This window comes from Oryctolagus cuniculus, chromosome 2 (genome assembly GCF_051225735.1).
Source record: "Oryctolagus cuniculus isolate XC-2025 breed Fujian yellow rabbit chromosome 2, ASM5122573v1, whole genome shotgun sequence".
In the NCBI taxonomy this organism is placed as follows: domain Eukaryota; kingdom Metazoa; phylum Chordata; class Mammalia; order Lagomorpha; family Leporidae; genus Oryctolagus; species Oryctolagus cuniculus.
The window spans coordinates 175,634,670-175,658,813 of record NC_142868.1 but is presented as its reverse complement, the minus strand read 5'-3'; the positions used below and the strand labels follow the sequence as shown (position 1 = coordinate 175,658,813).

General features: G+C 42.2%; 2 protein-coding genes across 17 annotated transcripts in view; one reads left to right on the top strand and one right to left on the bottom strand.

The window, feature by feature from the left end:
* Positions 1 to 24,144, top strand: part of BIRC6 (baculoviral IAP repeat containing 6) — a 255,140-nt gene that overhangs the window by 60,725 nt on the left and 170,271 nt on the right. For all 16 annotated transcript variants that reach the window (XR_016229486.1, XR_016229487.1, XR_016229488.1 and 13 more), the window contains exons 9-10: positions 4,917 to 4,975; positions 10,343 to 11,737. Coding sequence is in view for 13 of the 16 variants with exons in the window: in XM_089326564.1 (XP_089182690.1) it covers positions 4,917 to 4,975; positions 10,343 to 11,737 (1,454 nt within the window). In the remaining 3 variants the exon portion in view is untranslated. The remainder of the gene's footprint in view (positions 1 to 4,916; positions 4,976 to 10,342; positions 11,738 to 24,144) is intronic.
* MEMO1 (mediator of cell motility 1) overlaps positions 1 to 24,144 on the bottom strand; it is a 652,780-nt gene that overhangs the window by 468,625 nt on the left and 160,011 nt on the right. The window lies entirely within an intron of this gene.

Here is a 24,144-nt window from a genome sequence, read left to right as displayed (position 1 = left end):
TAACTGTTGGGCCACATACCAGGCCCAACACATAGAATCTTCACTAAACATTTTTTTTTTAAAGATTTATTTTATTTACTTGAAAGACAGAGTTACAGAGAGAAGTAGAGACAGAGAGAGAAGTCTTCCATCCGCTGGTTCACTCCCCAGATGGCTGCAATGGCTGGAGCTGTGCCAGCAGCCAGGATCTTCTTCCGGGTCTCCCACGCAGGTGCAGGGGCCCAAGGACTTGGGCCATCTTCTACTGGTATCCCAAGCCACAGCAGAGAGCTGGATTGGAAGAGGAGCAGCTGGGACTAGAACTGGCGCTCATGTGGGATGCTGGCTCCTCAGGCCAGCTGCACCACAGCGCCGGCCCTACTAAGCATTTTTAATTTTCCCATTTCTTATTTATTTTGCTCAGTACTTTGTGAAAGTTTTCATGTCCTGTAAAAGACTAGTAAAGGCCGGCGCCGTGGCTCACTAGGCTAATCCTCTGCCTTGCGGCGCTGGCACACTGGGTTCTAGTCCCGGTCGGGGTGCCGGATTCTGTCCCGGTTGCCCCTCTTCCAGGCCAGCTCTCTGCTGTGGCCTGGGAATGCAGTGGAGGATGGCCCAGGTGCTTGGGCCCTGCACCCCATGGGAGACCAGGAGAAGTACCTGGCTCCTGCCATCGGATCAGCGCGGTGTGCCAGGTGCAGCGCGCCGGCTGTGGCGGCTATTGGAGGGTGAACCAATGGCAAAAGGAAGACCTTTCTGTCTCTCTCTCTGTCTCTCTCACTGTCCACTCTGCTTCTCCAAAAAAAAAAAAAAAAAAAAAAAAAAAAAAAGAAAAGGGGCTTGCATTCTGGCATAGTGGATTAAGCTGTGGCCACACAGCTGGCATCCCATATGGGCATGGGTTTGTGTCCTGGATGCTCCAGTTCTGATCCAGCTCCCTGCTGGTGGCCTGGGAAAAATGGGAAGATGGCCCAAGTGTTTGCACCCTTGCCACCTGTGTTGGAAACGCCAAAGAAGCTCTGGCCTCCTGGCTTCGGCCTGGCCCAGCCCTAGCCATTGCAGCCATTTGGAGACTGAACCAGTGGATGAAAGATTCTCTCTCTTTCAAATAGATAAATAAATCTTAAAAATAAAAAAAAGGTCTTTAATAATCTGGTGTGTATTATATAAGTAATGCATGTTTATTTTGGAAGTAGGAATGGATGTTGAAAAACTGAAGAATACCACAATTACACTAATTATGTTAAAATTTATGTATGTTCTAGTTTCTTAAGCCATGTGATTTAAAAATTTTCTAAAGATTTACTTACTTATTTGAAAGGCAGAGTTACAGAGAGGCAGAGGCAGAGAGAGAGAGAGAGAGGTCCTCTATCCGCCAGTTCACTCCCCAGATGCCCACAGCAACCAGAGCTGAACTGATCCAAAGCCAGGAGCCAGGAGCTTCCTCCGGGTCTCCCATGTGGGTGCAGGGGCCCCAGGCTGAGAGCTGGATCGGAAATTAAGCGGCCGGGACTCGACTTGGCACCCATATAGGATGCCGGCACTGCAGGTGGCAGCTTTACCCACTACGCCACAGCACAGGCCCCAAGCCATGTGATTTTTTAAAAAGTTTTATTGAGATGTAGTTTTTATATTCACCCGATATAATCTTATTATTTTACCCATATGGTTTTTATCATTTAATAGTTTGAGAACTTTTGTCATAAACTGTTGTAGAGAAGAGTATAATATTCTTTAAGACCTTGAAAATAAAATTTTTATTTCTAATTTATGATCATTATCTATCTGGTTATTCTCTTTGTACTGTCAAGGCTTTTGAATTTCTTATTTAAAATATACTACTTTTGGGACTGGCACTGTGGTGTAGTGGGTTAAGCCACTGTCTGTGGTGCCAGCATCCTATATGAGTGCCCGTTTAAGTCCCGGTTGCTCTGCTTCCAATCCAGCTCCCTATTTATAGACTGATAAACCAATTGAGGTGGCCTAAGTGCTTGGCCCCTGCACCCATGTGGGAGACCAGCAAAAAGCTCTTGGTTCCTGGTTTCAGCCTGGTCAACTCTGGCTGATGCAGCCATTTGGGAGTGAAATGGTGGTTGGAAGACCTCTGTCTCTGTCTCTCCTCTTTCACTCTCTCTGACTTTAAAATAAATAAATAAATGAAGCTCTAAAAATAGCGTACTTTCTATGCATACACAAGAATGTTACTTTATTTTATCTTTTTTTTTTTTCTTTTTTTGACAGGCAGAGTGGACAGTGAGAGAGACAGATAGAGAGAAAGGTCTTCCTTTTGCCGTTGGTTCACCCTCCAATGGCTGCTGTGGCCGGTGCACCGCACTGATCCGATGGCAGGAGCCAGGTACTTCTCCTGGTCTCCCATGGGGTGCAGGGCCCAAGGACTTGGGCCATCCTCCACTGCATTCCCAGGCCACAGCAGAGAGCTGGCCTGGAAGAGGGGCAACCGGGACAGAATCCGGCGCCCCGACCGGGACTAGAACCCAGTGTGCCGGCACCACAAGGCAGAGGATTAGCCTAGTGAGCCGCGGCGCCAGCCTATTTTATCTTTTAACTCAGTGGAGTTGGGTAATGTGGTTATTTTCTTTCTTCTTCTTCTTCTTCTTCTTCTTCTTCTTTTTTTTTTTTTTTAAGATTTATTTATTAGAATGACAGGGAGAGAGAGAGAGAGAGAGAGAGAGGGCGAGCGAGCAAGCTTCCATCCGCTGGTTCACTCGCCAAATGGCCACAGTGGTGGAGCTGGGCAGGTCTGAAGCCAGAAGCCAGGAGCTTCTTCTGGGTTTCTCATGTGGGTGTGAGGGCCTAGGTGCTTGGGCCATCTTCTGTTGCTTTTCTAAGTACGTTGACAAGGAGCTAAATCAGAAGTGGAGCAGCCAATCCCTGATTATTATTGGGTAATATAAAAAAAGCCTCTGTATCTGAAACCTATTATGTGTTTTTGATTTAATCTTCTTTCTTTTCTTTTCTGAAGATTTATTTATTTACTTATTTTAAAGATAGAGATCGATCTTCTGTATGCTGTTTTTTTTTTAATGATTTTATTTATTTATTTGAAAGTCAGAGCTACACAGAGAGAGAAGGAAAGGCAGAGAGAGAGAGAGGTCTTCCATCCACTGGTTCACTCCCCAAATGGCCGCAACGGCCGGAGCTGTGTCAATCCGATGCCAGCAGCCAGGTGCTTCCTCCTGGTCTCCCATGTGGGTATAGGGGCCCAAGGACTTGGGCCATCTTCTCCTGCTTTCCCAGGCCACAGCAGAGAGCTCGATTGGAAGAGGAGCAGCTGGGGCTCAAACCGGTGCCTATATGGGATGCCAGCGCTGCAGGTGGAGGATTAACCTGCGGCATGGCACTGCCCCCCTGTATGCTGTTTTATACCCAAACCCTGGGCCAGGCTGAAGCTGGGAACTAGGGACTGTATGCAGGTCTTCCACACAGGGGGCAGGCCCTCAAGCTCTTGAGCCATCTTCTGCTGCCTTCCTAGGTACATTAACAGGAAGCTGGATTTAAAACGGACTAGGGTCAGCGCTGTGGCGCAGCAGATTAAGCCGCCGCCTGCAGTGCCAGCTTCCCATATCAGCACCGGTTCCACTCCCAGCTACTCCAGTTTGCATTCAGCTCTCTGTTAATGCACCTGGGAAAGCAGCAGAGGATGCCCTGCACCACCTGGGAGACCTGGAAGAAAGCCTTGGCTCCTGGCTTGGCACGGCCCAGCCTTGGCCATTTCAGCCATTTAGAGTGTAAACCAGCAGATGGAAGATTTCTCTGTCTCTCCTCTCTGCATCCTGGATGCTTGTCTCTCATGCATGTCTTACAAGAAGCTAGATTGGGAGTGCAAAGTAACTAGAACTTGAACCAGGCACTCCTGTATGGGATGTAGACATTGTAAACTGTGGCTTAACCAACCATGTCACAACACCTGCCTGTTGCATTGTTTTTGTTGTTTTAAATTACAAAATGAAATTGGTATATGGACACTTACTATGTTGACAAACTTCAGGCAGACAGACTTTCTTAGTATCTGTGTACCTACCCTCAAATTTCAAACATTGCCTTGGAGTGTAGAATCCTTCAGCATCTTTAATGGAGTTTACCAACTTACAGAATGTATGCAGTAGCATTGCAAATGCCTGTGCATTTCAGATGTAGTGCAATATATTGTTTTAAAAAAGGAGAATTGAGGGAGAATTGCTTTTTCTTTCTGTGAAAAACATCTTTTAATTTTTATAATGAAGTTACCAGAATTTTAGAAACTGCTGTAGACATGCTAATTTATGTTAGAATGATCTGGAATTATATCTTTTTTTCTGCTAACAGGGGAAAGAGGGAGATAAATGTGGATACAAAGAGGGAGGCTGACTTTTTTTCCACTTGAGAGCAAATGAGGGTCCTATCTTGTGAGTTGTAGTAGCTTTCCTATGTGTCACAGTGCTCTTAATGGGCCCCTGAAAACACAAAAACCACAAAATAATGAAATGCGTGTGTGTGAGAGAGTACACATATATTTATGTGTATTTATTTGTACAACTTTTATTTGCTTTCAGATAGGTGTCTTGAATTCAGTGATAGGATAGTTCTTAGAATTGTACAACTGTATACTCATGTCTGATTTTGTTGTTTGCTGCTTTCTTTGATTCCTTTAGTTGCCCAAAGTACCCCATTCATGTAGCTGCCATTAGATCTCTGTGAGCGCTATTTCAGATTCTTAGTAATTTCCACATTCTGTTGAGGTAGACATTTATTTAATGATTTAAGGTGGTTCATTTTCAGCTATGATTTCTAACAACTATTTATATCTCAGTTAAGCTAGTTTAAATACGTTACGCGTGAGATAAGTAGCAGTGGTTTTAACACTGCTTTGCTTTTGACTTTCTCATGTATACTGTTTTTGAAATTCAGATTGTTTTTACTTTGTCTTTTGATTTAAGTGATGATTTACTGGAGGATTCAGACAGTGAAGAGCATTCCAGATCAGATTCTGTGACAGGTATGTAAAAAATGTTATTGATACATTCTTAAAGTCCTTAGATTTACACAGTTCAGAAGTTAAATACCAGTTATAAATTTCTTAGTTAAGACAAACTCAATGTTCACTAATACACAGAGAAAACCAAAATATTATGTGTGACACATCTTGAATTAGTGGTAAGTACATGTTTCACAAGTAAAATTTACATGGTGTTTTAAAGTAGTAGTTACGTTAAATCTTTGACATATTATGTGTCAACAAATTCAGATTCTTTTTGCATAATATACGATGTTAAATAAAAGTCATGTTTAAAACTCTTAAACTTGAAAAATTAAAGCTCTTATTAAACCAAAAGAAAATAGTGAATAGAGAATGAATTTTATGTAGAAAGTAATGGATATTAAGGCAAGGAGTAACTGCTTCTTACGAAATATTAAGGCAAAGGAATATGCTTCATTGTTTAATGCTGGTTGATAGGTGTCATTGCGCTTTTTTTTTTTTACAGGCAGAGTGGACATAGAGAGAGAGAGAGAGAGAGAGAGAGAGAGAGAAAGGTCTTCCTTTTTGCCGTTGGTTCACCCTCCAATGGCCGCTGTGGCCAGCGCGCTGTGGCCGGCGCACCACGCTGATCCGATGGCAGGAGCCAGGTACTTCTCCTGGTCTCCCATGGGGTGCAGGGCCCAAGCACTTGGGCCATCCTCCACTGCACTCCCGGGCCACAGCAGAGAGCTGGCCTGGAAGAGGGGCAACTGGGACAGAATCCGGCACCCCAACCGGGACTAGAACCCGGTGTGCCGGCACCGCAAGGCGGAGGATTAGCCTAATGAGCCACGGCACCGGCCTAATGCTGGTTGATAGGAATAACTAATACTGTGTCTCAAAATCATTCTTTTTAAAAGATGTATTTATTTGAAAGGCACATACATACACACATTCAAATAGAAAGAGAGGCCGGCGCCGCGGCTCACTAGGCTAATCCTCCGCCTAGCGGCGCCGGCACACCGGGTTCTAGTCCCGGTCGGGGCGCCGGATTCTGTCCCGGTTGCCCCTCTTCCAGGCCAGCTCTCTGCTGTGGCCAGGGAGTGCAGCGGAGGATGGCCCAGGTGCTTGGGCCCTGCACCCCATGGGAGACCAGGAAAAGCACCTGGCTCCTGGCTCCTGCCATCGGATCAGCGCGGTGCGCCGGCCGCAGCGCGCCGGCTGCGGCGGCCATTGGAGGGTGAACCAACGGCAAAAGGAAGACCTTTCTCTCTGTCTCTCTCTCTCACTGTCCACTCTGCCTGTCAAAAAAAAAAAAAAAAAAAAGCAAATAGAAAGAGAGAGGTGTCTTCCATCTGTTGATTCATTCTCTAAATGGCCACAATAGCAATATCTGAACAAGGCCAAAACCAAGAGCCAGGAACTACATCTTGGTCTCTGATATGGGGGCCAGGGGCCCAAGCACTTGGGCCATTTTCTGCTGCTTTCCCGGGTGTGTTAGCAGGGAACTAGATCAGAAGTGGAGCAGCTGGAACTTGAGCTGGTGCTCATATGGGATGCTGCTATCCCAGGAGGTGGCTTAACCTGCACCACAGTGCAGGCCTCCCTTTTTATGTTCTTAAATATTTTTTATTTTACCTCTGACTTTTTCTTTGTGTGCTGTAGCTTTGTTCTTTTCTCTAGGCCTAGAGAATATCAGTACATATTTTTGTAATTCTGCATGTATGTGATCTGTTTTGTTATCCTTTTTCTACATTTATCTTTTTCATCTATGTCTGTCTGACTTTTTGTCATTTCCTTTCACTACTGTTGTCCTGTTTTATTTCACTTTCCTAGTAGCTAGACTATTACCATATATTTTTGTTGATCTCCAACCTCTTTTAGGGTTGGAGAGATCTTTTTGTAGTATTAAAAGTAGATAGGGTAGGAGAAAAAATTCTTTCAGTTTATAATTTTCAGTTGCTTTGTTGAGCGTTTTGTAACTTATTCATAGTAAATTATATCTTCTGAACTAATTGATACATTGAGAGATTATCAGTGATTTTATGTAGGCTTGTGAAGTAACCTTATGTATACTTGATATTCATGAGCCATGTGATCACTTTCTGAAGTATTTAAAAAATTACAGGTACCATTTCAAAAACTTGTATCTACAACTTTAGATGATTCCCATTAAATGGAATAATTGGGTCGAAGAATTATAGAATATTTTTCTTAGTTTCTAAGTGTGTGAGTGCAGCCTGAGTTCATGCTTTTCAGTAAAAGGTTGTACCTATACAGCAGGATGTTTGAAGTTGTGTTGTATTTAAGTTTATTTTGTGATCTAAAATGTTTTAGATGTCCTTACTGCAGGATTTGTCAGTCTGTGTGTATGTGCTATTTTAACAGATGTTAATTGAATTGTTGAGAAGAAGCAGAGTAGTGATGCCACTTGTTAAATTTTCCTTCTTGGTAAAGTCTCACTTTACGTGTCATTTACTTTGACTACTGTATTAAGTATGACTTAATATATGTATTTTATGGCTTATTTATAGTCTTTCAAATATACTCAAGATAAATACAGTCTAAAATTTATTTCCTTTTTGGGGGGTGATATCTTAAAGTAGCTTAATAAAAAGAAACTGAGAGGTATGTGTGTGCACAAATACAAGCACATACGTACACACCTACCCAGATGTATATAGAGAGCTTTCGCAGAACCCAGGCACTTCAATATGGGGTGCAGGCATCTTAACCAGTGTTTTGTCTTAATTGCTTGGCTAAATTCCTGTCGCTACCATAACTTTTTTTTTTAAAAACCTATCTAAGTTTGTTAGTTTAGTTCAATAAACAATTGAATATCCTCAGAATTAATTATACTCTACTATGATATAAAATACTAATATGATATACTAATATGATATACTAAATAATAATATATCATATTAGTATTTTAATATATACTAATTAGTATTTTAATATATAGTATTTTAATTATACTCTACTATGATATAAAATGCTAAGATATAAAATATCTTACTTTCAGCTTTAAATAAAGTATTTTATTTTCAACCTTAAATATCCGGTCTAAAGTAAGAGAAAATATACAGAGGCTGGTATTTTGGTGTAGTGGGTTAAGCTGTTGCCTGCAACACCAGCATCTCATATGGGCACTGGTTCAAGTCTAGGCTGCTTTACTGCTGATTTAGCTCCCCGCTAATATGCCTGGGAAAGCAGCTGAAGTTGGTCCAAGTGCTTGGGCCACTGCACCCATGGGGGAAACCCGGAAAGCTTCGGACTCCTGGCTTCAGCCTGGCCCAGCCCTGGCTGTTGCAGACTTATGGGGAGTGAACCAGTGGATGGAAGATTCTCTCTCTCTCTGTGTAACCCTACCTTTCAAACAAATAATTATGTCTTACAAAAAAAATTGCATGACAATAAGAAAGCATCATGTGAGTATAGCCAAATGTGTAAATAAATGAACAGCTGCTTAGTACTGTTAGAGTTTCTTTTTCATTTTTTCAGAGATTTATTTTATTTGAAAGACAGTGACAGAGAGAGAGACAGAGAAAGATCTTCCATATGCTGGTTCACTCCCCAAATGGCTGCAAGGGCTGGAACTGAGCCGGTCTGAAGCCTGGAGCTTCTTCTGGGTCTCCCACATGGGCACAGGGGCCCAGGGACTTGGGTCATCCTCGGATGCTTTCCCAGGCCATAAACAGAGAACTGAATCAGAAGTGGAGCCGCTGGGACTCAAACCGGTGCCCATATGGGATGCTGGCATTGCAGGCAAAGGCTTTAATCCATAGTGCCAGCCCTTATAGTTAGAGTTTATATTTATAACTTGGATTTTCTTCTGCATTAGCTAGAAGAGGTTTCTGTCTTAGAGGAAGGTAGTAATGTTATGTGAAATGTGATCACCCCCATGTTATGGAAGATTTCAGATAAAGTTGCCCTTGGGCATGTTGAAGACATCATGAATGAAATAGCTAAGAAAATTGGTGTAAAATGAGCTTGATTAATACTTGAAGTATTTTCTGTCCCATGTGTCTGTGTTGTGCTCTTAGTTACTTGGGTGTATTTTAAGCCTTCCTACAGTCACCTTGAGTTCTTTGTATTTATTCCCTTTCCTCGTTTTTGTTCCTCCTGTCTAATTTGTAACGGCATTTCCAATTTTTTTTGGATCTCCAAAAACTACCTAAAGTGGTCTGTCACTGTTGCTGCCTCCCTGGTAATCTTTGGTACTATTCAGAAACACAGTTGGTTGAAGCAATTTTCAGTTGAGTATCAATAGGTTATACCTGATTTGGGGGCTGACATCTCTTGTAGGGGTTTATATAGACAGATCAACATGTTTGAAGGGTAAGGACTCAAAAATGACTTCTGTACTATTCATAAGGGGCAGCTTAACAAGGACACAATTTCAAGAAAGGTCAGTAAGGGATAATTTGGTTGTGAGACTTTATTTGAACTAAAGGTAAGCAGATGATTCAGAAGATAGGTTTCTATCTAAATTGACACCTTAGCGCCCAGCTTTGTGGTACATTAGATAAAGCCTCCACTTGTGATGCTGGCATCCCCTATCAGAGTACCTTTTCCGGTCCTAGCTGCTCTCTTTCAAATCCAGCTTCTTGCTGGCTTGCTTGCTTCTTTCTAATATGCCTAGGAAGGCAGTGGGTGATGGCCCAGTATTTGGGCCCCTGCCATCCATGTTGGAGGCTGGATAGTTTTTGGTTTCTGACTTTGGTCTGGCCCATATCTGCCTGTTGCAGCCATTTGGGGAGTGAACCAAATCTCTGTCTCTTGTTTTTCCTTCTCTTTATTGCTACATATTTCAAACAAATAAGTAAATTAAAAAAAATTTAAAATTGACACCCTAGTAATGTATTTTCTTAAAATCAAGTTTAGAATTAAATTTTGTTCTGTGATTTTCTGCTAATAATGATTATCATGGGGTGAGAGAAGAAACAGTGCAGTGACTCCTCCCAAATGTTGGAAGGAAGGGAGCTGAGATTCCGTTGTTTTTGTGGACTGTGGGAAAGTGTACAGATGTGTAAGTAGTATGGAGTGTCTTTTTAGTCAAAGAATGGAAGTGGAGAAATCTTGTGATTTTGGTATTAATTTATATATATATTCACTCTTTTAACTTGTTAACCAAAGTTTTTAAAAAAGGGAGTTTTGGTCACTAATTGCCAGGAGAATGTATTATGAATTGAAAATTTTGAGTCTCCTGAATACATTTACAGTTTTCTGAGTAGATTTGTCTCAGTATTGATTAAATTTCTTGTAAAATTCTTTAAATTCGTTTACTTACATAATTAGAATGCACTGACTAACTAGATGAGTGAGAAAAATGAAAAATGTTAAACCAAAGATTCTGATTTACATTTACAAGGCCATATCAAATAAATATTGTTCTTTTCAAAGGGCATACATCACAAAAGGAAGCCATGGAAATAAGCCTGGATGTAACAGCACTCAGCATTCTCCAACAACCAGAAAAACTTCAGTGGGAGATTGTTGCAAATGTGCTTGAAGATACTGTTAAGGATCTTGAAGAACTTGGGGCAAATCCTTGCTTAACAAACTCTAAGAATGAGAAGACAAAAGAAAAGCACCAGGAACAACACAACATTCCCTTTCCGTGTTTGTTGGCAGGAGGTTTATTAACATACAAATCTCCTGCTACTTCCCCTATTAGTAGTAATTCTCACAGGTCACTGGATGGTTTAAGCAGAACTCAGGGTGAAAGTATATCAGAGCAAGGGTCAACTGACAATGAATCCTGCACTAATTCAGAACTCAATTCTCCTCTGGTAAGGAGGACTTTGCCTGTTTTACTTCTTTATAGCATCAAGGAATCTGATGAGAAAGCAGGAAAAATCTTTTCACAGATGAACAATATTATGAGTAAAAGTTTGCATGATGATGGCTTTACTGTTCCCCAGATCATTGAGATGGAACTGGACAGTCAGGAGCAGCTGTTGTTGCAGGACCCCCCTGTGACTTACATTCAGCAGTTTGCAGATGCAGCAGCTGGCCTTGCGTCTCCAGATTCTGAGAAGTGGAACTCTGTGTTTCCTAAGCCGGGGACTCTGGTTCAGTGCTTGCGGCTGCCAAAGTTTGCAGAGGAGGAGAATCTTTGTGTAGACTCAATAACTCCCTGTGCTGATGGAATCCATTTGTTGGTAGGGCTGCGGACATGCCCTGTTGAATCCTTGAGTGCAATAAATCAAGTAGAGGCCTTGAATAATTTAAATAAATTAAACTCTGCACTATGTAGTAGACGGAAAGGTGAGCTGGAATCAAATCTCGCTGTAGTGAATGGTGCGAACCTTAGTGTCATCCAACATGAATCACCAGCAGATGTACAGACTCCTTTGATCATTCAGCCTGAGCAGAGGAATGTTAGTGGTGGATACTTAGTGCTTTATAAAATGAATTATGCCACTCGGATAGTGACTTTAGAAGAAGAGCCCATAAAAATCCAACATATCAAAGATCCCCAGGACACAATTACCTCGCTCATTTTGCTTCCACCAGATATATTGGATAATCGAGAGGATGACTATGAGGAACCTGCTGAAGAAATGCAGTTAACCTCAAAGAATGGCATTGAGAGAGAAAGAAAGTCTGACATTTCCACTCTTGGACACCTGGTAATAACCACTCAGGGAGGATATGTAAAAATACTAGATCTTTCAAACTTTGAAATTTTGGCCAAAGTGGAACCTCCTAAAAAGGAGGGCACTGAGGAACAGGACACATTTGTTTCTGTCATTTACTGCTCCGGCACAGATAGGTTGTGTGCATGCACCAAAGGTAAGCTGTTTGTTTTGATTCTTAAATCCATATGTGTGGCATTTGTTTATGTGCATACCTAGCATGAATCTTAGATCATATAGATACAGAGGAATGTATTGTTTTGTAATGAAGTGGTGAGATCTTTCTATTGTTTTAACTACTCTCAAAGTCTTTTACAGTTCAGTTTCTAATTGTAAATAAGTCCATCAGTATCTTTGCTTTAACCTCAAGAAGAAAACCTGTGATGGTTTCTTTGAGTTCCGACTCTGCATCTGTTCAAATTACAACTTTGGGCAAATTACTTTAAACTCATTAAGCCTTGTTTCCTTATTTTTGAGTTAGGATAAGAGGACCTATTTCCTAGGCTTGTTAAATTAAATGAAACTTTATATGTTAAATTTCTGACACAGATATTGCTCATTTCTGAAATAAAAATGCTTAAATATTTACTAGTTTGTCATATTTTTTGTTTTATTTATTCCTAACATTTGACTGGTGGTGAGTCATTTTTGTGACATTTTAGACCCCATTTAGAATTAACACATGGTGTAACTATTTGTTTTAATATGTAAACATTTTAAATTGGGAAGGTAGCAGTTGCTGAAAAGGATTACTGACAGAGTCAGGTAGACTGAATAGTGCCATTAAAATACAGTAGGAAGGTAGGGCAAGGATGTATGGTGAAGCCTTGATGACTAAAACCAAGGCTGGGCAGAGGAGTGGGGCTTTGAGAAGAGGTACTCATGCTTCTTGTCTGTGGTTCTGGTGAGAACTGGCCCGAGTCTTTTCTTGCATTGAATAGATTTTGAGAGTTTAGCTAAGGAGGATAATGGTTAATGTAGTGGTTTAGATTACCTTTGAACTACATCTAGTGAAAAGACAAGGAAAAGAAAATCTTCAAAAAATATCAAAATCCAGCTAGGTTAATGTAAGAAACTGAGCAGTGCTGAATAAATTTAGTTAATAAAATTTTAAATCAGGGTTGAAAACTTCAAAACCATTAAAATACTATGTGATTTCAGAGATCATTTTAACTTTTTTTTTTTTTTTAATTTATGTATTTGAAAGAGTTACAGAAAGAGGGAGTGACAGAGAAAGAGAGAGATCTTTCATCAACTGGTTCACTTCCCAGATGGCCACAGTGGTATAGGCTGGGCTAGGTTGAAGCCAGGAACCAGAAGCCAGGAGCTGCATCCTTATCTCCCACTTGGGTGGCAGGGGCCCAAGGAAGAGGACTGAATCATCTTCTAACGCTTTTCCCAGGCCATTAGCAGGGAGCTGAGTGGGAGGTGCACCAGCTGGGGCTTGAACCAGCGCCCATATAGGATGCTGGCACTGTATGCGGGGTCTTCACTCAACATGTGATGATGGCCCCATTTTAACTTTTTGATCATGTGTGTGTCACTGCACTGCTATAAGAACTTCACAGCTCTCTGCTGTGGCCTGCGAAAGCTGTAGAAGATGGCCAAATGCTTGGGCCCCTGCACCCTTGTGGGAGACTCGGAAGAAGCTCCTGGCTCCTGGCTTCGGATTGGCTCCGCTCAGGCCTTTGTGGCCATCTGGGGAGTGAATCAGCGGATTGAAGACCTTTGTCTCTACCTCTACCTCTCTCTGTAACTCTTTCAAATAAATAAAATAAATCTTTAAAAAAAAATCTCAGGCTGTTAATGAAATAGATATTACATTTGTCTTTTTTTTTTTTTTTTTTTTTTTTACGTTTTAAGCTTTTATTTAGTAAGAAAGGTGCATAAGAGAGTGAGAGCTTTATTTAGGGGAGAGAGGTGAATAGGGGTTCATATCAAGCACCAGGAACCAGCCACGTGGATGAGCATCTAGGCCAGGAAGCCTAGAGCACATGGCCCGAAGGCCATGCGCCCTGGAGGCGCGGGGCTACAGCAAGCCCTGTCCTGGCAAGAGGCCAGGGAAGAAGAGCAGGGCCGGGCACACTGTGCCCTAGGCTTTTAACCCACTCCAAAGGGGACTGGTTAATTAACCTGATTGGCTGGTGGGCACCCCGGTGTGGCCAGGTAGGGGAATGAGGCCACACAGGAGCGTGGCAAAGGCATCAGGTAGGAGCATGAGGTCACACAGGGGCGTGGTCTTCCAGTTCACAAATCTGATCAATTTTAGCCCGTATGCCTGCCTACTTCATTCCCCTCTCAGAGACTCCAGACCTTAATCTTAAGGGGATGTTGATGGGCGTCGAGTCTCCATCTTCTGTAGCTACTTCCTGCTGATTAGGGGCGCAGATCCTGCCTGTTCTCGGTCTGGAAGTCTCTGCCTATCTCATCTAATGAGTTCACTTCATGAGCCAGAGCTCTTTCAGTCACTGGCATTCTCAGTGTCTCCTGCATGGTCATTTTTCTCAGGAGCTGCTGGGTTCTACTGGGTTATTTTAGATATAAATGAAGTTCCATTGTCACTCTGGAGTGACCGTGGGAGTCCAAAGTGTGGCACGATGTCTTTCAACAAGGCTTTAAGCACCTCGTGTGCTTTCTCCGTTTGGGTCGAAAAGGCTTCTATCCATCCTGTAAAAGTGTCAGTAAAGATTAGAAGGTACCTATAATTACTTGTAGGGAGCATATTGGTAAAATCAACCTGCCAATCTTCAGCTATTTATGTTCCCCTCCTCTGCACAGGAGTCAACAGGGTAGGTGGCCTTACATGGTGAGGGTTATTCTGTAAACATAGTGGCCAAGAGCGAGTCATTTCCTTTATGACCATATCTGGTCCCTTTCCTCCAAAAGCTTGGGAGACCAGTTGTGCTAAGGCATCTCTTCCCAAGTGGGTAGAGCTGTGTAATTTTCCATTAAGTGGCCATTGGTAGCATAATTCTTTGATTTAGCATCCACTATCCATTTGCTTTTTAGTATAGCCTTGCTGTTGAGCCCATTAATTTTCAGGCTCCGTATAGTGAGATTCCTTAGCTACTTCCACAGATTGACGTATAAGGGCCATTTCCAAACTTTCCTGTGTAGTTGCTCTATCTACTAACGCATTTCCCTGGTTAATATAATTATCTCCCTTCTGATATCCCTTGCAGTGGCCAACTTCTAAAGACTCCAGTGCTGCCTGAAGTAGAGCCAGTATCTCTTTTCCATATTTAACAGGGTAACTCTTTGCAGTCACTAAGCCCCTCTCTTTCCAGATTGCTGCGTGTGCATGCAACACAAGGAAAGCATATCTGGACTCTATCTATCTATCTATCTGCATATATATATGCTGGCCTTTTCCAAGTTGTAAAGCCCTAGTCAATGCAATAAGCTCTGTCTTTTGGGCTAAAGTATTGTGTGGTAATGCTTGGGCTTCTATCATCTGCCTTTCTAACTCCTTCCTTCAGATAGCTGCTGCCATCAGTAAACCATTCAGCATCTGGACTTTCCAGGGACTCATCTCGAAGGTCTGGCCTACTAGGGTGCATCTGCCTAATTCATTCCCCCCTCAGAGACTCCATCCCCTTAATCCTAAGGGAGTTGATGGCTGTTGAATCATCTCTTCTGTAACTGCTTCCTGCTCATGAAGGGTGTAGTGCAGACCCTGCCTATCCAGTGTCTGTAAGTCTCTGTCTATCCTGTCTAACAAATTTGCTTTGTGGGTTGGAGCAGTCTCAATCATTGCCAAAGTCTGTGTCCCTGCGTTGTCAATTACTCCCAGAAGTCTAAGAAGTTCTAAGGTCTCTGATTGGCTTATAGGAACAGTCAGGAATGTCTTTCACATTCACCTGTGAAAACATCTAGCCCAAAGGGGATTTGCGATCACATAGCAATTTTTAACTGTACCCTTAGAAGTAACTCCATAAGAATGCATGCAGAACTACACCGCTTTACAGTCTCTCTGTAGGACCAAGCACCAGGAACCAGCCACGTGGATGAGCATCTAGGCCAGGAAGCCTAGAGCACATGGCCCGAAGGCCATGCGCCCTGGAGGCGCAGGGCTACAGCAAGCCCTGTCCTGGCAAGAGGCCAGGGAAGAAGAGCAGGCACAGGTCTTTGAGTATATTCAAATAGTATAAAACTCTTTCATAAAAATAAATATACAGTTAATAAATGTTATAATTTTAAGTAAGATTAATACTATAGTAACAATAGATTTGATACAGCTATCTTTGATTAAAATTCAGAAATAGGTTCCTGTGTTGTGGCAAAGTGGATTAAAGCAGCTGTGTGGGATGCCCCCATGCCATATGGAAGTTCTGATTTGATTCCCAACTGCTCCAGTTCTGTCCACCTTTCTTGCTAATGCATGGACTCCATCATCCTTATGGGAGACCCCAGTTGAGTTCTTGTTTCCTGGCTTTGTCCAGTCCAGCTGCTGCAGGCGTATGGGGAGTGAACCAGGGATAGAAAATCATGCTCTTTCCCTGTGTCCCTTTATGTGTCTGTCTCTCTCCACTCCTTTCCTCCCTCCCTCTCTCCTCACCCCTCCCTCACTTTTATGTAGATGAAAATAAACATTTGAAAAATTCAGATACAGTATGTATACCCGTATACACATGAGACTTTATATAAGGTATAAAATAAAATTATGCATTTATTTTAAAAATGATAGTCTAAAATGAAAGGTAGGTGATATTATACTTATTGCATAGTCATTGAAAGTAGAGAGGAAAACTTAAATGACTAGACTAAAATTTTCAGTGTAAGGATAAGGAAGCAGTTGTGGTACCTGACAAATACTAGTGCATAAAAAATAAAGTTTATTTAAAATATCTCAATTAAAAAGAAGCATATCAGGAAATATAATAATACTGTGTGTGAGTGTGACTGTAATGAGTCACTCTTAGCTGTCTGTATTGATATTCTAAAGAGCTGAGCCATAATTGGTTTAAAAGTCCTTAATAGTCCTACTGTCTGGGATTATTGGTCCTAATATGGTCTCATCTTTGTTATACTAGTAATTTTAGGAGAGAGACTTTCCTGCAGCCTGCTGTTCTTGATTTGCTGAATTTCCATTAGGAATGAATATTGTCTTTTTTCAAATACTTTTTGCATCTCCTGACATGATCATGTTTTTTCATTTAATATTATGAATTACACTGATTGATTTTTGAGTGCTATTTCTTGGATAAAACCACTAGATCATAATGTATTATATTTCATTGGAGTCAGTTTGTCTTACGTTTTGTTTATAATTTTTGTATCTATGTTCATGAGTGATATTATATGGTTCTTATAATCTTTTTTGTTTTTATTTCTTAATCTGATTTTGATATCATTAATACTTGTGTGATAGAAATGCTGTGTTGAGATATATTCTCTAAATTTTGTGACAGAGCTTTTGTAGAATTGGTCTAATTTCTTCCTTAAATGTTTGATAGAATTGTTAAGTCTTTTGGCTTGGAGGTTTTCTTTGGTGTGAAAATTACATACACCATTTATTTCTATAGTTATTCAAATCATCTATTTGATGAGATTGACAAACTGTTTTGTATCAGTTTCACTTAACAAATTTTAGCATTAAAAGTTTCAAAATACTCCTTATAATCTTCAGTGTCTGTAGACTTTACTGATGTCACTGCTCTTAGTTGTGATCATGTGTCCTTTCTTTCTTTTCTTTTTAATCAGTCTGGCTGCAGGTTTATCCGTTTTGTTGATTTTATTTTCCCCTCTCTTAAACAGCTGTCTTCTGGTTTAAATGACTTATTTTCTCTTTGATGTTCATTTTCCTTTTCACTGATTTCCACTGTTATGTATATTATTATTTATTTCCTACTTATTCTGCTCTTTTTTTCTCTAGTTTCTTTCTTTCTTTTTTTTTTTTAAGATTTATTTGAAAGACTTACAGAGGGGGTAGGGGGGAAGAAAGACAGAGAGGGAGGGAGAGAGGGAGGGAGGGCGGGTGGCGGGTGGTTGGTCGGTCGGTCGGTCGGTCTGTCTGTCTGTCTGTCTTCCATCCGCTGGTTCACTCCCCAGATGGCCACAGTGGCTGGAGCTGGGCTGATCCGAGCCAGGAGCCAGGAGTTCCCTCTGGGTCTCCCATGCTGGTGCGGGGGCCCAAGTGCTTGGGCCGTCTTCTGCTACTTTCATATGCCATAGCAGAGAGCAAGATTGGAAGAGGAGCAGCTGGGACTCCAACTGGTGCCCATATAGGATGCCAGTGCTGCAGGCGAAGCATTAACCTACTGGGCTACAGCGCTGGCCCTTCTCTAGCTTCTTAAGGGTAGAAATAGAAAGTTAGGTGTTGGTGAGAGACTTCTCAGATGCGGGCATTTAAAAACTATTAAATGTCCTTGGAAACACTGCTTCAGCTGCATTCTCAAATTTTGATATTTGTGTTTTCTTTGCCTTTAGCTCAAAATGAGTTCTATTTTCTGTTTTCTCTTGTGATTTCTTGTTTGACCCATGTGTAACCTGACATTGTTTTGCTTGACCTAACAATATTTGAAGTTTCTTTAGATTTCTTTGTGCTCAGGATTTCTGATTTAATTTCTTTGCGGTCAACAAGCATCATTTATGTGGAGTCATTGAAACTTACTTAATGATTCGGTGTATTATTGATCCTGGAAAATGTTCCATGTGTACTGGAAAGAATACATGTTGTACACTCACTGGGTGGTAGTGTACGTTTCACTTGTGTGTTGCTGATGGAATTGTTCAGCTCTTCCTCATTTTATATCAAGGCCTCTTATTCTTAGAGCTAATACTGAGATCAACTCTTTGGTTAAATTATTAGTGTTCCTTTTAACTGTGTCTTAGTTTGAGGCTTTTTTTTTGTTAGAAAGGCTCTTTTTTATGCCTTCTTGATAAATGTGTTCTATTGTCATTATAAAATATTCCTCTTTGTTTCATTAACAGTTCTCTAATGGTTACAATTTGTGTCATGTATTATTTCTACACTTTCATTTTCTTTTTTTTTTTTTTTGACCTTTTATTATAAGAATTATTATCTGTCACTGAGCACTTTGGTTAAGATGTCACTATTTTTTTTTTTTAAGATTTATTTATTTTACTTGAAAGTCAGAGTTACACAGAGAGAGGAGGAGAAAGGAGAGGCAGAGAGAGAGAGTCTTCCATCTGCTGGTTCATTCCCCAATTGACCTCAATGGCCAGAGCTGAGCCGATCCGAACCAAGGAGCCAGGAGCTTCTTCTGGGTCTCCCACGTGGGTGCAGGGGCCCAAAGGCTTGGGCCATCTTCCGCTGCTTTCCCAGGTCATAGCAGAGAGCTGGATCGGAAGTGGAGCAGCAGGGTCTCAAACCATTGCCTATATGGGATGCAGGCACTGCAGGCGGCGGCTTTAACCACTACGCCACAGCGCCGGCCCCTCTACACTTTCATTTTCAATCATTTTGTGATTTTGAATCTAAGATGGGTAACTTATAGATAGCATATAGTTAGGTTCTTATTTTTTTTCTTTTACTGGAGTTGGATAATCCCTGCTTTTTGATTTTTGAATCAATTAATATATAGTTATCATTATTGTTATACTTATGCCTGATATTTTGTTTTTTAAACATACTGTTACATAATGTGTGTTTTTTTTTTTGTTTTTTTTTTTTTTTTTTTTGACAGGCAGAGTGGACAGTGAGAGAGAGAGAGAGAAAGGTCTTCCTTTTTGCCGTTGGTTCACCCTCCAATGGCCGCCGCGGCCAGCGCACTGCGGCCGGTGCACCGCGCTGATCCGATGGCAGGAGCCAGGAGCCAGGTGCTTTTCCTGGTCTCCCATGGGGTGCAGGGCCCAAGCACCTGGGCCATCCTCCACTGCACTCCCTGGCCACAGCAGAGGGCTGGCCTGGAAGAGGGGCAACCGGGACAGAATCCGGCGCCCCAACCGGGACTAGAACCCAGTGTGCCTGCGCCGCTAGGCGGAGGATTAGCCTAGTGAGCCGCAGCGCCGGCCACATAATGTTTTTACATTTGTTTGTTGCAATTAAAAAAAAATTAACTCTGTTTGAAAGGCAGAGAGAGGGTATTCCTATCCATTGATTTGCTCTCCGAATGCTCTTGACAAGCTGATGCTTGACCAGGCCAATGCTAAGTTAGAATAGTTAATCCCAGTCTCCCACATGGGTTCAGAGACCTGGGTACTTGAACCATCACCTGCTGCCTAAGAGTATGCATTAACGGGAAGCTCGATTGTAAGCAGAGGAATTGGTATTCAGACTGGCACTCCAACACAGGATGTGGGCATCCCAGCTGGTGGCTTAACCTGCTGCACCAAATCATGTGCCACTGGATATGTACCTTTTGTTTATCTACATATGAGCACTTGGATGGCTTATACCTTTTTCTGTAATTCTCCTATAAATAGATATTTCACAAAGGTGAAGGAAAATAATTAAAATAAAACTAATTTTGGTATAAAACTTTTTAAAAAAATATTTAAGAGGCAGAGTTCAGAGAGAGAGAGGGAGGGAGAAACACAGAGAGAGGTCTTGCATGTGCTAGTCCACTCCTCAAATGACTGCAGCTGCCGATTTGGCTAGATCTGAAGCCAGGAGCCAGGAGATTTTTCTGGATTTCCCATGTGGGTGCAGGGCCCAAAGCACTTGGGCCATCTTCCACGGCTATCCCAGGCCATTTTCAGAGAGCTGGATTGGAAGAGGAGCAGCCAGGACATGAACTGGTGCCCATATGGGATGCTGGTGCCGCGAGCAGAGGCTTAACCTCCTATGCCACAATGTGATCCCTAGTGCAAAACGTGTTGAAATCTGGTGTTCATGTTGATGGTGCACTGAGTTAAGCTACTGCTTGTGATGCCAGCATCCCCTATCAGAGCACCGGTTCCCACCTGGTTCCCTGCTAATACACCTGGGAAAGCAGTGGATGATGGCTCATTTACTTGGACCCCTGCCACCCATGTGTGAGACCTGGATTGGGGAGTGAACCAGTGGGTGGAAAGATCTTTTTCTCTCTCCCTCTCTGTCATTGTGCCTTTTAAAGAAATAAAATAAATTTTTTGAAATCCATGCCTATGAGGAGTCTTAAAAAAATTCATGTAGTGGCTGGTGTTATGACGTAGTGGGTTAAGCTGCCGTCTGCAATGCCCACATCTGATTTAGGTGCTGGTTCTTGTCCTGGCTGCTCTGCTTCTGATCCAGTTCCATGTTAATGTGCCTGGGAAGGCAGCAGAGGATGGCCCAAGTGCTTGGGCCCCTGCACCCACGTGGGAGACCCGGATGAAGCTTCTGGGTTCTGCCTGTCCCAGCCCTCACCATTAAGGTCATTTGAGCAGTGAACCAGTGGATGGAAGATTCTCTGTTTCTGTAACTCTACCTTTCAAATACATACAATGAATCGTTTTTAAAAATTCATGAAATTCATGTAAAAATGCATATGACAAAGTGACTTCAGCTTGGCCCAGCCCTGGCTGTTGTAGCCATCTGGGGAGTGAACCAGTAGATGGAATATCGATCTCTCTCTCTCTCTCTCTCTTTCTTTCTTTCAATTTTATACATCAAATGACACTATCAATACAAAAAAAATTTTTTTTTGCACCAACACAAACTGTTCTTTATTTCTCTTTTACCATGAACTTTTTGATGTACCTGTATTTGGTGTGCAAGTATGAGTCCTTGTTTTCCATTCTTTCTTTCTTTCTTTTTTTTTTTTTTTAGATTTATTTTATTTATTTGAAAGACAGAGTTACAGAGAGAGGTAGAGACAGAGAGAGAGGTTTTCCATCTGCTGGTTAACTCTCCCAGATGGCCGCAACAGCCTGAGCTGCGCCGATCCGAAACCAGGAGCCAGGAGCTTCTTCCAGGTCTCCCATGCAGGTTCAGGGGCCCAAGGACTTGGGCCAACCTCCACTGCTATCCCAGGCCCTAGCAGAGAGCTGGATCAGAAGAGGAGCATCCGGGACTAGAACCGGTGCCCATATGGGATGCTGGCGCTTCAGGCCAGGATGTTAACCAGCTGCACCACAGAGCCAACCCCCATTCTTTCTTTAAAAAATTATTTTCATTTTATTTGAAAGGCAGAGAGAGAGTAACAGAGATAAAGAGAATCTTCCCTCTGGTGATTCACTAGTCAAATGCCTGCTGTAGCCAAGGCTGGGTCAGTCCAAAGCCAGGAGCTTGGAACTCCTTCAGGAGCTGAATCTCTTGTATGGATGACAGGGACGCAGGTACTTAGGCCGTCATATGCTGCTTCCCAAGAATCTGGAGCGAATCTGGGACTTGAGCCAGGCACTCTAGTATGGGATGTGAATGTTTCAAGTTGTGTCGTGAACACTGTGTCAAATGCTTGCCTGTTTACCATGTTTTTTAAAGGCTTATACCTTAAAAATGAAATTGTTGGAGCATGATAATCTTGTGTTTAACTTTGTGAGGTATCACTACACAATTTTCCACAGAAGGCTGTAGCATTGTACATTTCCACAAGCAATTTGGGAGGTGGGTCCCCAACATTTTTATGTCCTGTCATTTATCATTATTTTTAGTAATAGCCATTCTAATAGATGTTAAGTGATAGGTGTGAACCGGTATCTGATTGTGGTTTTGCTTTTTTTCCCCTAATGATGAATGATATTGAACATGTTTTCATGTTGTTACTGGTCATTTGTATTTCCTTTTTGGAAAAATGTATTCATGTTCTTCGCCTACTTTTGAAATGGAATGTTTATTGGGTTGTGAACTTTTTTAAATATAAATTCAGGATAGTAAGTCCTTATTAGACACATGATTTACAGATATTTTCTCATTCTGTGGGTTGTCATTTCTCCGTCTTGATAGTATTATTTGATATACTGAGTTTAATTTTGAAGAATTTTAATTCATCATCTTTCTGTATTTAGATCACTTAACTGTTTTTCTTTAGTTTTTGACCATTATTGCCTTTATTAAAGTGATGTAAGGAAGGCAGTTGATTTAACTTCGCTGCCGAGTATGTGAGTCCTTTTTTCCTGTGAATGGGCCACATTTTGCTGTTCCTTGGAGTGCTTTGTAAATTGTTGGGATTGGGACTTTCTGATGGTTGTTATGGGTTACCTCTGGGAATGTAGTTCTTCCAGTCAGGGAGATGTCTCTTGTTGGCTGCAGCTGTCCATTTGTGACTTTTCCAGGCTATTTTTACAAAGGTTGTGTTTGTTGTCATGTGTGACTGCTGAGGTTTATATTTCATTTTCTCTGCTGTCAGTGACCTGACAGAGACCTCCCTTGCTCTACAGTCCCCTCATCAAAAGGGTTCTGTCCCTTTAAATCTCCCTGTAGAGACTGGGGCGGACAGCTTCAGCCTGAGAAGGCTGGAAAAAGATTTGCTCTAGTCCTCCAGGCACTACCTAACCAGTCAAAATGCACGGCCCCAGCACTGGGGTGAGGGGCGAGTTGTGTTTTTTTTTTTTTTTTTTTTTAATTTATTTATTTTATTTGAAAGGCAGAGTTACAGAGAGGGAGAGAGAGAGAGAGGGAGAGAGAGGTCTTCCATCCACTGGTTCATTCCCCAGATGACTGCAATGGCCAGAGCTGTGCCAATCGGAAACCAGGAGCCAGGAGCTTCTTCCGGGTCTCCCACGCGGGTGCAGGGACCCCAGGACTTGGACCATCGTCTGCTGCTTTCCCAGGCCACAGCAGAGAGCTGGATCAGAAGTGGAGCAGCTAGGTCTCAAATTGGCAGCCATATGGGATGCTGGCACTGCAGGCAGCAGCTTTATCTACTATGCTACAGTACTGGACCCTCAATTAAGTGCAATTTTAAAAAGTAAAATGAAGTCAGTATTTATTCTAAAGTAGATTGTGATCAATAAAACCACTGAAAACCAACACATAAACAGACTCACGGACTGGTGCCTTCAGGCTGAACAGCGGAGCAGGAAGCTCCAGGGCATGGCAGGGAAGGGGGAGGGTTGAGGCTGAAGGGTACTACTGCAAGGCCCAATCCTGCAAGCAGGACTGGCAATTCAATGAATCTGTGGCAAGCTAATTTATAAGTGGATATTCTGTGTGGCCTGCAAGTGACATTATAAAATATCTAATAGCCGTTGGAAGAAAAAAAGGTTCCCACTGCCAAAGCAACTACTGAGCTAGATGTGTACACACGAATGACACCGGAAGGAGCAGAGGAGCGGCCACTGCAGAAGTAGTCTTGGCAAGCCAGTGCTACCCCTCAATCCTCTGCCTTGCCACAGCTGTGGAGACAGTGGCCCATGTGACTGGAGCTGTTGGCTGGTGCCCAGGCGAGCGGTTAAAGACCTTGCCCCTCAGAGACTCGGAAGAAGCTCTTGGCTGCTGGCTTTGGATCGGCACAGCTCGGGCTGTTGCGGCCAATTGGGGAGTGAACTAGTGGATGGAAGACCTCTCTCTCTCTCTCTCTCTCTCTCTCTCTCTCTCTCTCTCATCTCTCTGTGTAACTCTGGCTTTTAAATAAATAAATCTTTTTAAAAATTTATTTATTTGAGAGAGACACACACACACAGAAACAGAGACAGTGAGAGAGCTCCGGTCAGCTGGTTTACTCCCCAAATGCCTGGGACCTGACAGGGACCTGACTG